Genomic DNA, 15,761 nt, shown 5'->3' with positions numbered 1-15,761 from the left:
TGCACAAATTGCCCCCGAAGTATACAGATTTTCTCAAATTAGTACATAAAGAAATTTACACAACAGTTCAAGACTTAAGATTCGAATGTGTTGGGCTAATATAATAATTAAAAGTAATGAGAGAGACGTGGCAGGTTTTAATTGGAGGCTGTTGCTTTTTTAAAAGTGTTAATACTTTGAGACAAAATAAACTTTATTGGTATATTTTAAGAGGCAATTTATGCATTAACCAAAAACAAAAGTGGTTTTCTTTTTCATGTCATATGAACTGAATAGTTTAGTTAGATGCGACTCTCGAATCTTAAGCAAATTCTTTGGTATTTTTTCTATTTGTTCACAATCTTTGCGCTCTTTATTTAATCTTTCTGCCTTTATTTTTAGAGCTTTACTTGTTTATTTAAAAATTAAATTTTAATCGATATTATTGTTAATGAGTTTTATTAAATTTGAATAAGTAACATTTTAATGTTCTAAAATTACTGATATAGATAATTTAACGTTTCTCCTGCAATGCATGGAGATATATTATTAGGAAATAATTTTATATACGAACATTTACCATATTCTATTGATAAAAATTTAATTATGTTGTATGTAGAAAAATCTTCTGTAGAAATACCATTAGTAGAAAATCATAAATTTGTGTGTGATAAAAATTTTACACCACCAAGAAAAGAACATATTAAACAATTAGAAACAAATCATTGGTTGTTTAAAATTTTAGAAGATAATTTTAGTGAAGAACCATTAAAATTATGGCAAAATAGCCCTAGATATTGTGAAATTAAATTGGAAAATCCCAATAAAATTATTAGAGTTAAACCAATGATTTATACTAAACAAGATATAGATGAATTGGATATACAAATTAATGAATTAATAGAAAAAACTAATAGTCCACATTCTAGTCTAGCTTTTATGGTCAGAAACCATGCTAAAATAAAAAGAGGAAAAGCTAGAATGGTTATTAATTATAAAATATTAAATCAAAATATTATTTTTGATGGATATTTTATTCCAAGAAAGGATGTTTTAATTAATCAAGCTAAACAAACCAAATATTTTAGTAAATTTGATTGTAAATCGGGATTTTGGCAAATTATGCTAACCGAAAAATCTAAACTTTTAACAGCTTTTAGTGCTCCTAATGGACATTATCAATGGAGAGTAATGCCATTTGGATTATGTAATGCACCGCAAATCTTCCAAAGATGGATGGATTCTATATTCAATAAATATAAAAAATTTTGTGTAGTCTATATAGATGATATTTTGATATTTTCAGATACACTAGAGAAACATAGAAAACATTTAAATATTATTTCTCAGGAATTTATAAAACATTGAATCATATTAAGCCTTAAGAAAATAGAGCTAGAAAAAACAAAAATATAAATTTTAGGATTAAAATTATCTGCAGATGGTTTTAAATTACAAGATCATATTATAGTAAAAATAAAAGAATTTCCTAAAAGTATTGAAGATAAAAAGCAACTTCAACAATTTTTAAGAATTATTAATTATGGAAGGAACTTCTTTCCTAACTTATCTGAAAAAAATAGGTGAGTTATATGAAAAATTAAAAAAGGATAAACCTTTTCTCTGGTCTAAAAAAGACTCAGAAATTATACAAAACCTAAAATTTGAAATAAATCATAGTCCAAAAGTTTATTTACCTAATGTGATAAATTAATTTTGGAAACAGATGCCTCACAAAATTATTAGGGATGTATTTTAAAAGTTAAAACAATAAATGATGAAGAATTAATATGTGGATATAGTTCAGGAAAATTTAAACCAAATGAAATTAATTATGTTATATATGAAAAAGAATTATTAGCAATAAAAAAGGGAATAAAAACTTTCTTATATATTTAGCACTTGAAAAATTTATAATAAAAACTGATACTCAGGCAATTAAACAATTCCTTACTAACAAAAGTTTGGAAACTGTACCTAGGAGAATTAGATGGTACAATGAATTATGTACTTTTAATTTTGAAGTTTTATATGTAAAAAGAACCGATAATATTATTGCTGATTATCTTAGCCGACCTTATGGATAGAGGTAAAAAACCTCTAGAAAAAGTTGGTGAATGGACAATTGTCCATAAAAGACCCAACAAAGGAAAAACGACAAATTCTAATCAAAGATTTGTGACTATACCTGTACAAGCACCTTTCTATCCAAATCGAGGATATTATGTGCCATATCCAATGGTAAAACAACCAGTTGGAACTCATTTATCATTAACACCAAAAACGGCAAGTCAATTACCTTGGTCTCAAGATCCAAATTCTGTATTTCAAGCCACTTATGCTGAAATGATAAAGGGAGAAGAAAATTTGTTGAAACAACAACAAATTCAGGAAATAAAAGATTTTTATAATTCAAGCTTATCACTAGAATTATATAATTTTATTAATGAAATATGAAAAACCCATATTTCTGAACAAATAGCCAATTTTAGAAGAGTTCTTACTAAATTTTCACAATTTTTAGTTGAAAAAAAAAACTAAAGAAAATGAAGCTGATGATATTATTAAAATCTATTTTATATAGAGATTGGGAAGAGCTTGAAATAGAATATATAGATATTAAGGAGATAAACAATCTTCTTGATATATTTCAATATTTTATTAATAAAGGAAGAATAGTCCTATTATGAATAAAAGGTTTAGACTATGTTTATATAATAAAGCTAGAAAAATTTTACCAGTAGAAATATTTACAAAAATAAATGAAGCTATTTGCAAACAGCAAGCTCAATTTCAAAAGGCTTTTTCTTGAATATTTTCTACAAGCTTATGTTTTTACTAATGATTTAGATGAAAATTTTACTACTATAAAATTTAGATTGGATCATGAACCATTTGATATAAGCAGTATTGAATGGGGTTTTATTAAAGAAATAGTAATTCAAAATTTTTCTTTTCATCTCTTAAAAGATTTTCCTGCATCTATTAAGTCTGTATTATTAAACATAATAAATAATGATGACTTTTATTATTATTTTCATATTGAAATAAGCAACCTTATTGACATTGCTGAAAAAGAAAAATTTTATCAATCATATCAAATTTGGATTATTCAAAGAATGATTGGAAGCCCCAAATTATCAACAGTCAAAGAAGACAAAGAACAGTTGACAAAAAATATTGACAAGTGTTACAAAGATCCCAGTTATTATCAAACCCAAACAGGGATAAATTTGATGACAAAAGCCTAATAGTTACTTCAGCAAGAAATCTATAAACTCTGGACTGATGGAAGACAAATATTGGCATATGAAACTGGAAACATCCAGAATGATAGAGATGAAGAATCTGTGCGACTATTAAAAAAGATAGCTGAAATGGAGATTGAAGATTTTCCATCTCATATTATAGAAGAAATCAAAAGCACGTGGGAGACTTGGACTTCATCACCAAGACTTTCATTACATTCATTATATCTAGATGACATAGAAGAAATGAATTTAGATAATATTCAAGCGGGATAAAGCCAAACAGGCAGCCACGTGGAAAGATAGTAATCAAGAAAGCAACTTGAAAAAGAGGGCATACAAATGCAAATAAAAAAGATTGCAACGTGGAAGTAACCATCAAATCAATAATGTGACAAGACAATGCAATGTGAAAGCAATTATGTTCATGAAGAGACAGGATTCTTATCAAAAAATTGTGCGGGATTCAAAAAAAATTAAATAGAGTTTTAGAATTCATTTATAAATAGAGAAGGAAGAAGCCTAAAGAAGGAATAAAAAAATAGTTTAGAAATCTTTTTTTTTTCTTTTATCTCCTTGTAAAAACTTTTCTTTTATTTCTACTTCTGTAATAAAATCTACTGCCTTCCACATTTCGCTATTCCTTGTAATCAATTGGTTAAATTGATTAAATTGGGAGGGAGGAGTTAGATCAACTGACTCACGAACCGTTGGGAACTAGTTGAAACTACACTAAAAATCGATTGAACCGATTTTCTGATTTTAAATAATCTCTATTTTTTAATTTTATGAAATTTTATAATTTATTTAATTAAATCAAATGAACCGGTCAAACTAAAAATTAATGATATGATCGGTTCAATCATCGACCCAATTTTGAAAACTTTGATTTGAACTTTAGAAAGAACATTATTGGAAGGGGTAATAATAAATTCCAAAATGATTAATTTTTAAATATGGACATAAAAAATATTCTAACTCTTAAAAGAAAGGTAAATCACAATAGGCATGTGTTGAAAATGTGATAACTATATTTATTTTTTATATTGTTTAAAGTATTCGTTAGCTTATTGATAATATGCACTTTTAGTGCATCAAATATAAACCTTAATTTAATATAAATTCATTATTTGGACTTTAAATTAATTAAATAAAAAGATAAATTCCAAAATTTAAAATTTATTAAATATTCATAAATTGAGTTAGCTTTTCCTTATCCAACTGTACGACTGCAAGTTGTAGGGAATTCATCACCTGTGTTAACGATTTGTGATTGTTGTGAGTGAGGGACGACAGTGCGCTTCTCAGAAAATACAGTAAACAATTTGTCGCATTAAGAATTTTGGCCATGTCCAAAACCACTCAATTTTCTGAATCTTGACCGTCAAATTGGCGTCTAATGCGCACCTTGGGACACTCCCCCAAAATAAAATTGCTTTTTTTTTTCTGCATAAATTTAAAATTTATAAGTACATGGGTAGTGTTGTTTATAAATTGTGTCACTGCCCAGAAAGCTTGGTCAAAAGTGATTTTCACTTAGTTATGGGTTAACTAGAGTAAGAGAAATTATGAAAATATTTTTATTTAAATTAAGCATCAATTGTTTTCTTTACCACTTCAACCAAAACTTTATTTTAATATTTTTTTTATATGTTTCAGTTTTGAAATTTTATTTGGTACATTGCTAGTGGAGTTTTTAAACTTTACAAGTAGGGTCAAGGGGTGGACAAATATCTTATAAAGGTATATTAAAATATTTAAAAAAAAGAAAAACATGTCAATCTTTTAAAGATGTTTGTTAAATAAAAAAAAAGCACAATACCAATGTACCAAATACCCACCATTCAATTTTATTATACAAATTGTTTCATCCACATTTCTTGTATATCTATACCATTATTTAAGTGTGTGAACTCAGTCAAGAAAATCATTGAAATAACCTTACATATTATAAATAAGTACTTTTGTCTTTTTTATATTATTATTAATTTAAAACCATATGTTTATTAGATGTTATTTTTAAAACTACATTTGTATTCTAAATACGTGATTTCGACACATGTACACACATGATAAAAATACTAATATTAATTTTATGATCTTTTTATCACGTGTCTATTAAAAAAAGTGAACCAAGCTAGTTTTCTTTTAACATTTTTCAATTTTGAAAATGGAAATGTTTTAAAATTAAAAATAATTGTTCTAATTGTTTTCACTAAAACTATTTTGCAAAATTGAAAAAAGAAGTTGAAAACAATAGTTTTTAACTTTGATGAATTGATATTGGTTCGAATTCATCATTTTTTTAAATATAAATTTTTTATTTTTATTTTCAAAAAAGAAAAATCTCTATTTTTGAAAAGTTGAAAAACATGTTTGGTAAAATTAGAAATCAGAATTTATTTTCAATAATAAAAGCATGAAACATGAGAGTATGCGATGTAATATGTGAAAAAGAAAAGAATATTTTTATGTTAATATGGGTTTGAAGTTGAAAACATTGTAGTTTTTGTCATTTTCACATATTTGAATTTTTATTTTTAAAAAATTCAAACAAACACCTTTTCTTGACTGTTTTGCAATTTTCCAATAAAACGAAAATGAAAGTGGCATCCATTTCTTGAAACCAAATCAACCTTAGCTTCTGACATTCTTCTTTTTCTTCAGTTGTTCGCCACATTTCATTCTTCACATGTCGCAATCGTTAAATTTTAGTATCCCACAGTCGTTCGTTTTTTACTAAATTATTATAAAAAAATTAAAAATAACCAAAATATTATAACTTTTTTTATTTACCAAAATATTATAATTTTTTTATTTACCAAAATATACAAAAATAATAATAAAAAACAAAAAAAAACCTGCACCGATTTGACAACACCCTGGTCGTGCCAAGGTGATTGGCGGCACCAATGGTGCCATACTGATTGGCGGCACTACTCGTGTTATAAACGCGAGCCCTGTCCAGCTAAAGGGAGAAAAATAAGAAAAAAGAAGAAGAAGAAGAGGTGCTGCGGAAAAAAAAGAGAAAAAAAAGTATTTTTTTTAAAAAATAATTGATTATATTGTTGTTATTGTTTTGTATATTTTGTATTATTTTTTGTTTTAGTTTAATTATTAAGATTAATAAAACTCAAATTTATAGTATTATTATTATTATTATTATTAAGATGTTACTTAGTAGTATTATTGTAAGTAAAAAACTAGTATTATTACTATGGGTAGTTATTATTTTTATTTATCAAAATAAACTAGTTAGTAAAAAACTAGTATTATTATTATGGTTATTTATTATTTTTAGTAAAACTCTAATTAATAATTTTAGTGTGTATTATTTTGAGTATAAAATTATTAATATTATTATTGTGTTAGTTATTAAGATTAGTGGTTAAACGGTTTTCATGCACAAAATTGCATATTGAAACATTAAATTTTTTTTAAGTAATTTATTTACTGTTCGAGATTTTTTATGAGATTTTGTTTATTTTTTGACAGATTAAATATTGAAGATGGATGCTAAGTTTTTTGTATGCGTTTATTTCGATGGAGTTATCTTGACAACAAGTGTTGGATGTGTATTTGAATGTCGGCAACAAATAGCAATGAGATTTAATAGAAATGTCTCGTTCGATGAAATGAAGGCAAGGATTAATGCAAAAATTCTTAAACGTTCTGGGGGAAGGATATCAAAAATTTTATACAAGTTTCCAATTTCGACAAATCCGGTCAAATTCGTTGAAATGGAACTTGTAGAGGACGAAGACGTGGAGGCAATGGTCAATCTCTACTGTGGGAATGGGAGTGACAAGAATGCACCGATTCACTTATTTGCTGAGTTAGCCGGTATGGAGCAAAATGAAGATGTCAATGCATCTGAAGAAGAACACGGAGCTCAAGAACCGTGGATGGTGGCTCCAATATCATACGTTGATAGTGAATCGACTATGGGTGGGATCGGTATCGACCTGAATATTACACCTGATGTTGATATGATTGGTGGTGAAGAAGAAGGTGGTGGCGATCATTGGGATGAAAAGGTCGATAATGACAGTGATCCCGATGTAGACGATGTACCTGATGATATTGACGATGAAGGCATTAACGCTTCTTTGGTCGGGGAGCAGATGCGGCGTATTTTGATACACAATAATCTTGGGCCACACATGTCGCTCATAGACCCCGATGCAGCGTATGTAGCTGAGTTCCCGGAGTACCCTGAAATAGTTCATCTTCGCGGGCTGGCCGTAACATCTGATGATGATGAGTTATTCATAGGCCAGAGATTCAGCTGTAAAGAAGAGTGCGTATATACCATTAAACGATACAGCATGAATATATCGGTGGATTATAAAGTCTCTGTGTCTACTCCGACAATATATGTTGGGGAGTGTTGAAAGGCAGCGGAAGGCTGCAATTGGCGGGTACGAGCTGCATTCATTAGAAGTTCTCAGATGTGGGAGATACGAAAATTTGTTGGTCCTCATACATGCACATCAACACGTATGACAGAATATCATGGAAAACTTGATTCAAAAACTATCTGTACGTGTATCATGCCAATGGTGAAGGACATGTCGATCATTAAAGTTTCGGTACTGATTGCCGAAATGCAAGCACGATTCCAGTATCGAGTCTCATATCGGAAGGCATGGATAGCTAAACAGATGGCGATTGAGCAACTGTATGGGGATTACGATTCGTCGTATAACGAGCTTCAAGGTTGGATAGCTGTTATGCGGGAGTACGTATCGGGGACTGTGATTGAGTTGCAGATAATGTCATATTACGGCCAGAACGACTAGTTACAGTCGGCAAAAAGGATTTCCCATTAGATGTTCTGGACGTTCGATCCATGTGTGTGGACATTTCCCCACTGCAAGCCACTTGTGCAGGTGGATGGGACCTAGCTGTATAGAAAATATACACATATCCTACTTATTGCGGTTGCTCAAGACGGTAACAGAAACGTGCTCCCGATAGCATTTGCTATTGTAGATAAAGAGAACATGGAGTCTTGGGAATTCTTCCTCATAAATTTGCGGAGGTATGTTATTAAGAATGATAACATTTGCATCATCTCCGATAGAGGGAAGGGTTTAATTGCAGCTATTAGGCGTTCCGGTGTGCCATGGAGATCCGTTTACTGTATCCATCACATTGCGACTAACTTCCACAAATATTATAAGAATGCTGTCTGGAAGACACAAGTCGTGGCAATGGGTAAATGATAACCTTATATTTTCAATATAAGTTGTAATGTTTGATGTTATCGACTTACTAGAACTTATTTTTCCTTAATACGTATGCAGCGTACGAGTTAGAGCCACATATTTTCCGGCAAAGAATGATCCGACTTGAGAGTGACATGGAAGGGCAGACAAACACATCTTTCCGACAATGGAGCCGTGGCAGTGGGCTCAAAATTTTGACGAGGGCTTTCGTTATGGCCAAATGACCACAAACTTAGTCGAGGGGATCAACACTGTCTTGTTGAAAACACGTCATCTTCCGATTGCATCGGTATTTTCTGCTACTTTCTACAGGCTGGCTACTTTGATGCCAAGAATGGGTCAGCAGCAAGTCGACCAGATTCAGGCGGGACATGTGTTTGTCGAACATGTTAGGGATGTAATGGTCGCAAACCGTCGGTTGGCGAGGTCAATGAACGTGAAAATATATTCATGATGACTGGAAACGTTTCGAGTTACTGAGACCATCAGTCGTCGACCTGGTATACCAACTAGGTCCTACGAAGTTGATCTCCGGAATAGACGGTGCGAGTGCAGGAGGTTCGAAACACTTCATTATCCCTGTGTGCATGTCGTGGCAGCATGTGCTAAAGTCAACCTTGATGCTGAACAATATGTTGATGATGTGTACACGTTGGAGCGCACATTGCGTGTCTGGGAGAATGAGTTCCCCGTCCTACCTGACCTATTTACGTGGGAGGTGCCGCCGATGACTTTCGAGCTTCTCCCAGACAAAGGGCTACGGAGGAATCTAAGGGGTCGTCCGCAGTCAAGCAGAATCCGTAATGAGATGGATATTAGAGAGAAATCTGACGGAAAGCATTGTGGAATATGCAGGTTAAGTGGTCATAGTCGGAATAAATGCCCTAACCGAAACTTTCATGTTAGACAGTCATCCGGATCGGGTTGGAATTGACCTAATGCTGTAAAATTTTTATGTATATTGTTATAAAAAGTATAATTCATTTGAAATAATTTTTATTATTCGGCTTATACTTATGCTTAAATCGTATCCAAATTGTATCCAAATTAAGTTATAAAATACCATGTGCGCATTTGGAATTATTAAAATTATATCGAAAATAGAGGCATTCATAATTGGATTCAGCTTTAATATAATGAAAAAATAAAATAATTAAATTTATACAAAAAAAATCAGAAGTAAACAAATATTAAATTAGAAATATTAAATTTATACAGAAAGTGCATTAAACCCCTAAAATTGATGGTTCGATGGTATTGTCCTAGGGGTATGCCTATTCGGAGGTCGACGATCACATTCTGGGCGACGACCAACATTATCATTCGGCGCAGGTAGGGGTGTGACAAACATAGAGGAAAAATCCTGTGGCTCGTTTGCCGCCGACGAACTTGAACCGGAATGAGTTCCATGATACTGCAGATACGGGTCGGACGGGCCAAGCATGTCGTACTGCGGTGGGTAGGATCCAAACAGTTCAAACTCGTAGGCGTATTCGCCCCCTGCGAAGCTCGAAAAATAGTCACTGCCCGCCAAATCCAGACGATAGCCATGTGAATCCACATTTGACTGTGATTGTTCGGGATCTGGTTGGGGCTCCTGCTCGGGCTCTGCTGGTTGCGAAGGATAATATGCCATCGGATCCGGATCCATCGGGCTCGCTGCGTCCGATCCCCCCAAGTTGCTACACGTGCAGGGGGATTACAGTCGACTGGCCTCCAAGTATATATGGCTTCCCGGAACTATAGTACCATTGTATATACTCTGATGATAGTTGCGGGTCGGTAACTATAACCATCTGAGGTATTCGATGCAATAGATCGTTCCACAGTGCCACAAATTTCTGGTGCTTAATTCCCCAATCCATTTGAAATCTTCCTCTCTTAGTCATGCCGTGAACTACCCCCACCTGGCATGGCAGATCCAGGATAGGTTGGATGCAGCCAAACTGTCGTAGCACCCGATCTCTGTGATACCACTCGACTACGTTGAAATTGATAATTGGTGCGTTAGTGCACCATATGTGGGAATCAATGTATGTGGACGAGGGTACAACATTTGCAATTTCTGGCCTAAGGTATGACATCCATATAAACTGCAAGATTAATAACATTGTAACGAGTTAGAGCCATAACCTGTGAGTAAGATATAGAAATAGAATAGATGTCATGAATATTAGAATAGCAGCTTACCTCTTCTCGGGCATGTTGTTCAATCATGAGGCGGTATATCGGGACAGTATACGACTTCCCAATACTTGGACGAACACTCCACCTATAAAAAAAATATAGGGTTTAGGCAATATATTATGACTACAAATAATGACAATTTATATTTTATCACCTCTTCAGCAGTGGATACACATATGGTTGGTGACTAATGGATGCCAAAAACGGCAGCCGATAGAGTGCCCATGACTGCTGCAGTATGAGGCATCCGCCCATGTCTACAAGATCCGAGTTTGTCGCCCGACAAAGCTCCCGGTACAACATTGCTAAAACGGCGGATCCCAGCTATATGAGCTAGCAGTGAACAAATGAGCTAACAGGGGCAAGTACATCAAATGCACATTGTCGCCGTTTGCAACAGGCATGAGTAGTCCCCCTACGATATGCATGATGTACTCTCGAGCAGCGCACATCAACTCATCTTCAGTGGCAGTCGCTGATAATTGTCCAATTTTGGCTTTCAGCCATGTAAATTTTATGCCGGAAAAATATGACTCACCGTCCCCTGGCGAGTCTCCTAGGAGCTGATAATAAAGTGCAGCCGGATCGGTAAATGAAGATACTCCCGTTACGGGACTCCCGTCAATTGGGAGCCCAAGCTGCGATGCAACATCCTCCAAGGTCACCATGCACTCCCCGCACGGAAAATGAAAAGTGTAGGTCTCCGGGCGCCACCACTCCACTAGCGCAGGTAATAAATCAAAGAGCAAGTCGGAGGACCGGATCAATGCTACTGACCCAAATCTAGCTAGCTCCAAGTACGACATCAATCGTGCATCCGGAGCTTTCTTTAAAACACTCACACGACCCCTTAATAATCGGAACGAGTCCTGATAGTGTTAAATTACAGAAAAAAATATTACGATAACATGATTTATTTGTATATACTGCATATATCCTTTTTAAATAAATAGAACTCGTGATTAACAAATAATAAATCACACCGCGTTATTAACCGCATCAGATATGTGTCTATCGGTTCCAATCAATCGAGCCATTGCGATGCCTGCAAGTTGAAAAAAAAGTTAGTAAAAAAATCTTACTTCGGCCATTTATTCGTATTTTTTTCTCCGCATTTTATTCCTTTAAAAAATATCATAATTTCTAATTTTATAATTTTACATTATTTCAGTGCATAATGTTTGAAATTTATTAATTTAGTGTGTTATTTAAATTAATTTGGTGTAAGAAAATAACCCTTATCCCTGCCCTTTGCTCGTATTATTTTCTCGATTTTTATTACTTTCAATAAAAATATATTATTTTCGTATTTTATTATTTTATATTATTTCAGTACATTTTGTTTGAAATATTTTGTATTAATTATTTCTGAATTTTTAAAAAAGTTAGTAATACACTCTTACTTCCGCCATTTGTTCGTATTTATTTCACCGCATTTTATTATTTTAAAAAATATCATAAACTTAGGGTCAGTTCTTCATTGCTTTTGAGAAGTGCTATAGAAAAGTGCTTTTGAAAAGTACTTTTTTGAGAATGCTTTTGAAAAATTTGAGTGTTTGGTATTGCTGTCAAAAAGTGCTTGTGAAGAATAAAATGTCCATTTTAGACATGATATTATAAAGTAACAAATATGAATTTAAATAATGTTCAAATTAGTTAATATTATGATATTTTAACAAAAATATAAAAAAATAATTTATTATAACTTATTGTTAATATTTTAATAATATTATTAATTTTAAATATTTCTAAGTAATTAATATTAATTATTTATTAAATTTAATTAAAATATATAAACTATATTTAAATATTTAAATATAATAATTAAATATTTGTAATTAGATATTGACATAATTATATTATTATAAAAATTGTTTTATTTTTTAATTAATGCTTTTAACACATTTGTATTATTTTATTTTAAAATGTATTTGAATATATCTCATATTAGATATTAACATAACATAGAAAAGATAAACCTAACAAATTAAAATATTACATATATTTAGATTAAAATTTTAAAAAGGGAAAATATTTATATACTAAATATAAATTCACAATAGAAATGTGCTAAGCATATACATAGAGCTGCTCTAATCTTGTTCTCAATTATATTATTTCTTTACAATAAATTTAACTTGTTCAAAACTATTAAAAACATATATTATATAAATATGTGGTTTCTAATTAGGAAGCTCTCAAATTTTCAACTGCAATTTCATTGAGCAAATTGAATAAAAATTGCATCCAGAATGGTAAAAATGTCATCAATCTCCAAAGTCTAGTTTGCAACTAAATACTTCATATCTGTCCGAGAAATTTTTCTTATAGAAAGAAAACACTTCAAACCATCTTAAATTAGTAATATGGGAAAAGGACTATTAGATAGACAAATGTCAGACACAAGAAAGACTCAAATGAAGTCAATTTCATAATATAAGATTCTAGGAAGAGGGAAGAGTGTATTGCATTTCATTTAAAGGTTCAGCTAAAATCTTTAAACAGAATCAGACCTATAGTAATAAAACTAGTACATACCATGATGTAAAAAAGTACAAGAGAAACAGAAGAGCAAATTTCAGTCCACTCAGATGTTGAACATATTTTGCATAGACCAACAAAATCAGCTATCCACTGTAACATACTTGAGAACTATATAGGGAGTTGATACACATAAAGCATGAAAATGCTGAAGCCTGCATAAAACTGGAGAGCCTTCCACAACCACCTGAATAGTCCTAGAAAATTGCTAGTCAAAGACAAATCCACTAGCCCAATACAGCTTCCAATGAAAAATGGCAGAGAAATCCACGAGGGATGGCTAATTCCCACAGCCAGCTGAATAGCAGGTAGAAGCAAACAGGAAGCAACTTTAAGATGGGAACCTTTCATGAAATAAACAATGGAAAAAATTATATATCAGTTTCAATTTAAACATGACTACCTGAGGTAACAAGTAAATTAAAAAACTCAATTAAAATATTAAGTTCAGAAGCTGAAGCAGAATAAAGATTAAGAAGGAAATGTTTAAGATAGTTTTAACTTTTCTTTCTTTTTCTATAGTGTCCGAGGCCAACATTATATATTGCAATACTCTGACATTATATATGTTGAATATATATATCTAACTGTCATACTCTGACATGCCATGATGTAATTCGGCAGATAAAACTCAATGAAAAACACTTTCTAAGGGAAGGAGGTGGAGAAAAAATATTTTAATTAGGCTGTGGAAATATTTGAGTCTAGGAAAATTTTAGGTCAATTCAAATGGCAACCAAATATTCATCTGACCTCTAGCCTCAGAAGGAGAATGGAATTTTTCGGAACACAGAATGGCTTTGGAATCTCCAATATTAGCAACTAAAATTTGACCATCTGCTATCAGTATAATTGTAGCTGTTGAACCCGAAGCAAGGTTATTTCTAGATGCTTCCTTCACAGATTAAAATCACATCAATACAAAGAAAGTTTAATGCACATAGTTCTGACTAAGGAAAGAGAAGACTAATTGACGATACCTTAGAAAATGTTGTATCTATGTCATGGATTGCCCTTAACTAAGCTTCCTTCAATATACCCAAGTGAAAAGAATCATCAAGATTTTCTGGGACTGAAAACTTAAATCTGAGCAAGCATTAATACTTTGGGTTAAGAGTCGTCAACAGCAAGCAACAGCTATATCCATTTTCTAAAACAAGGAACTCAAACATAAATATGGTCTGAGTTACACATGATATCACCTTTCAAAGTTCAAGCCATGCTTTCCAATCTCTTTGTCCCAATTAAGCACTTGGAAAACAATATCCCCTTCTCCTACATTTGGCAACCTACTTGACTGCTTCTTCAATACAAAGGAAAAAGTTGCATCAAAAGGAAATATGTATGTAGAGCAAAATACTCCAGTAAAAGTTTTGAAGCCATCTCACTAGCTTCAGCACCATTATGACCATCAAAAACTGCAACAACTCCGACTGAAACTTCCTTAACCCCAATTTTGCCTGCTCCAATGTATCAGAAATTTATATATTAAAAATAAAACATAGCATGAGACGTTAGACAAAGTTATTAAATCAGTGATACGCACAAACTTCTTCAACCATCACAAAATAAGTAAAAATACCAAATCTTACATTGTTTAGAAAGATCCTTTTCAAACAAAATTGCCTCTATAAGAACACTAAGAAGTAAACTATTGAAGTTAGTAGTTCGGTTTAGCATAATATCTCTCCACTTGTATAACTCAACCTTCTTTGGTTACGTTAATATCATTGCTACATTGGTTACAGTCAATAGAAAAGAGCTAAGCAATTAATTAACCAACAAAACTTCATAAATTCAATCTTAAAAGAAGGCTTTTTTTTTTCTTAAACGAAGCGATAAAGTTTGTTAATAAAACAACCAAAAGCAAATTCATTCAATGAAAAACCCTAGAATCTCATTCTCAATCCATAGCATAAAAACTGTCATTAAATTGCAACATCAATTTATCCTTTTTACAAAAGAAAATATTAATCGTAAGACTAATTCCCCTATGAACGCATTCTAATAAAACCACGAAGCCGCACAAAAAAAAGATATGAAGAAAGAGAGATACTCGGGAAGGGAATGTGGAGATCGAGCATGCAGACAGTGAAATCTTCCATGTGCTTCCTTCGACCCTGAAGCACAGCTGATTGACAGCGCCCCGTCGCGGGAGTGGGAGAGCGTTCACCGGAATCATGATTCGAAATTTTCCAGCGGAAAGAACGTTTTTTCGGACAAAGAACTTGATATCTCAGGCAAAGAATCAGAGGAAAGAACTTTTTTTTGGGGAGAAGACAGGTTAAAAATGGAAATTATCAGCAAAAGCACCTTTGGCTAAAGAAATAGTGAAATTTTTAACTTTTCCATTTGGAGGAAAGGACTTTCTAATCGGTGAAATCTTTTCAGGAATGGAGACCCTTCTTCATTCCTTTTAGAAAAGGATTTTTTATTGAAAAAGTCATTCTAAAAAGTAAGGAGAATGGAGCCTTTTATAATTTTACATTATTTCACTGTTTAATATTTATTAATTTAGTGGGTTGAAGGGGAATAAAAAATAATAAATAAGGAGGAATTAAAAGGAAATTAGTTA

General features: G+C 32.0%; 2 protein-coding genes across 9 annotated transcripts; both read right to left on the bottom strand.

Moving 5' to 3' along the window:
• Nucleotides 1-10,950: 10,950 nt before the first annotated feature.
• LOC107942601 (protein MAINTENANCE OF MERISTEMS-like) lies at nucleotides 10,951-11,682 on the bottom strand. Its single transcript, XM_016876301.1, has 2 exons — nucleotides 11,629-11,682; nucleotides 10,951-11,514 (listed from the first exon to the last, which is right to left on the bottom strand). The coding sequence occupies exons 1-2, from the start codon at nucleotides 11,680-11,682 to the stop codon at nucleotides 10,951-10,953; spliced, it is 618 nt and encodes a 205-aa protein (XP_016731790.1).
• Nucleotides 11,683-13,095: 1,413 nt separating this feature from the next.
• On the bottom strand, nucleotides 13,096-15,657 carry LOC107945752 (uncharacterized). Of its 8 annotated transcripts, XR_005922381.1 has the most exons (6): nucleotides 15,243-15,639; nucleotides 14,575-14,646; nucleotides 14,389-14,489; nucleotides 14,167-14,272; nucleotides 13,940-14,081; nucleotides 13,096-13,530 (listed from the first exon to the last, which is right to left on the bottom strand). XR_005922381.1 is itself a non-coding variant. In XM_016879863.2 (5 exons), the coding sequence occupies exons 1-4, from the start codon at nucleotides 15,366-15,368 to the stop codon at nucleotides 14,206-14,208; spliced, it is 366 nt and encodes a 121-aa protein (XP_016735352.1). In that variant the 5' UTR covers nucleotides 15,369-15,641; the 3' UTR covers nucleotides 13,096-13,530; nucleotides 14,167-14,205. The 8 variants fall into 8 exon arrangements, 4 of the variants coding, with proteins under 4 accessions (XP_016735352.1, XP_040964407.1, XP_016735354.1 ...); XR_001696722.2 differs by having other exon boundaries at nucleotides 14,389-14,646; nucleotides 15,243-15,657; XR_001696723.2 differs by having other exon boundaries at nucleotides 13,940-14,077; nucleotides 14,389-14,646; nucleotides 15,243-15,638.
• Between the last annotated feature and the right edge of the window lie 104 nt (nucleotides 15,658-15,761).

Source organism: Gossypium hirsutum, chromosome D12 (assembly GCF_007990345.1).
Source record: "Gossypium hirsutum isolate 1008001.06 chromosome D12, Gossypium_hirsutum_v2.1, whole genome shotgun sequence".
Taxonomy (NCBI): Eukaryota; Viridiplantae; Streptophyta; class Magnoliopsida; order Malvales; family Malvaceae; genus Gossypium; species Gossypium hirsutum.
This window is presented reverse-complemented; position numbering and strand designations above follow the sequence as displayed.

Bases quoted from the DNA above. Each gene is read 5' to 3' on its own strand.
- LOC107942601 (XM_016876301.1), bottom strand. From the start codon at position 11,682: ATGGCTCGATTGATTGGAACCGATAGACACATATCTGATGCGGTTAAT. The intron at 11,515-11,628 runs GTGTGATTTATT...TAACACTATCAG, and splicing joins CTGATGCGGTTAATAACGCG to GACTCGTTCCGATTATTAAG.
- LOC107945752 (XM_016879863.2), bottom strand. From the start codon at position 15,368: ATGATTCCGGTGAACGCTCTCCCACTCCCGCGACGGGGCGCTGTCAAT. The intron at 14,490-14,574 runs GTGAGATGGCTT...TTTGTATTGAAG, and splicing joins TCATAATGGTGCTGAAGCTA to AAGCAGTCAAGTAGGTTGCC. The intron at 14,273-14,388 runs GTGATATCATGT...ATGCTTGCTCAG, and splicing joins CATGGCTTGAACTTTGAAAG to ATTTAAGTTTTCAGTCCCAG.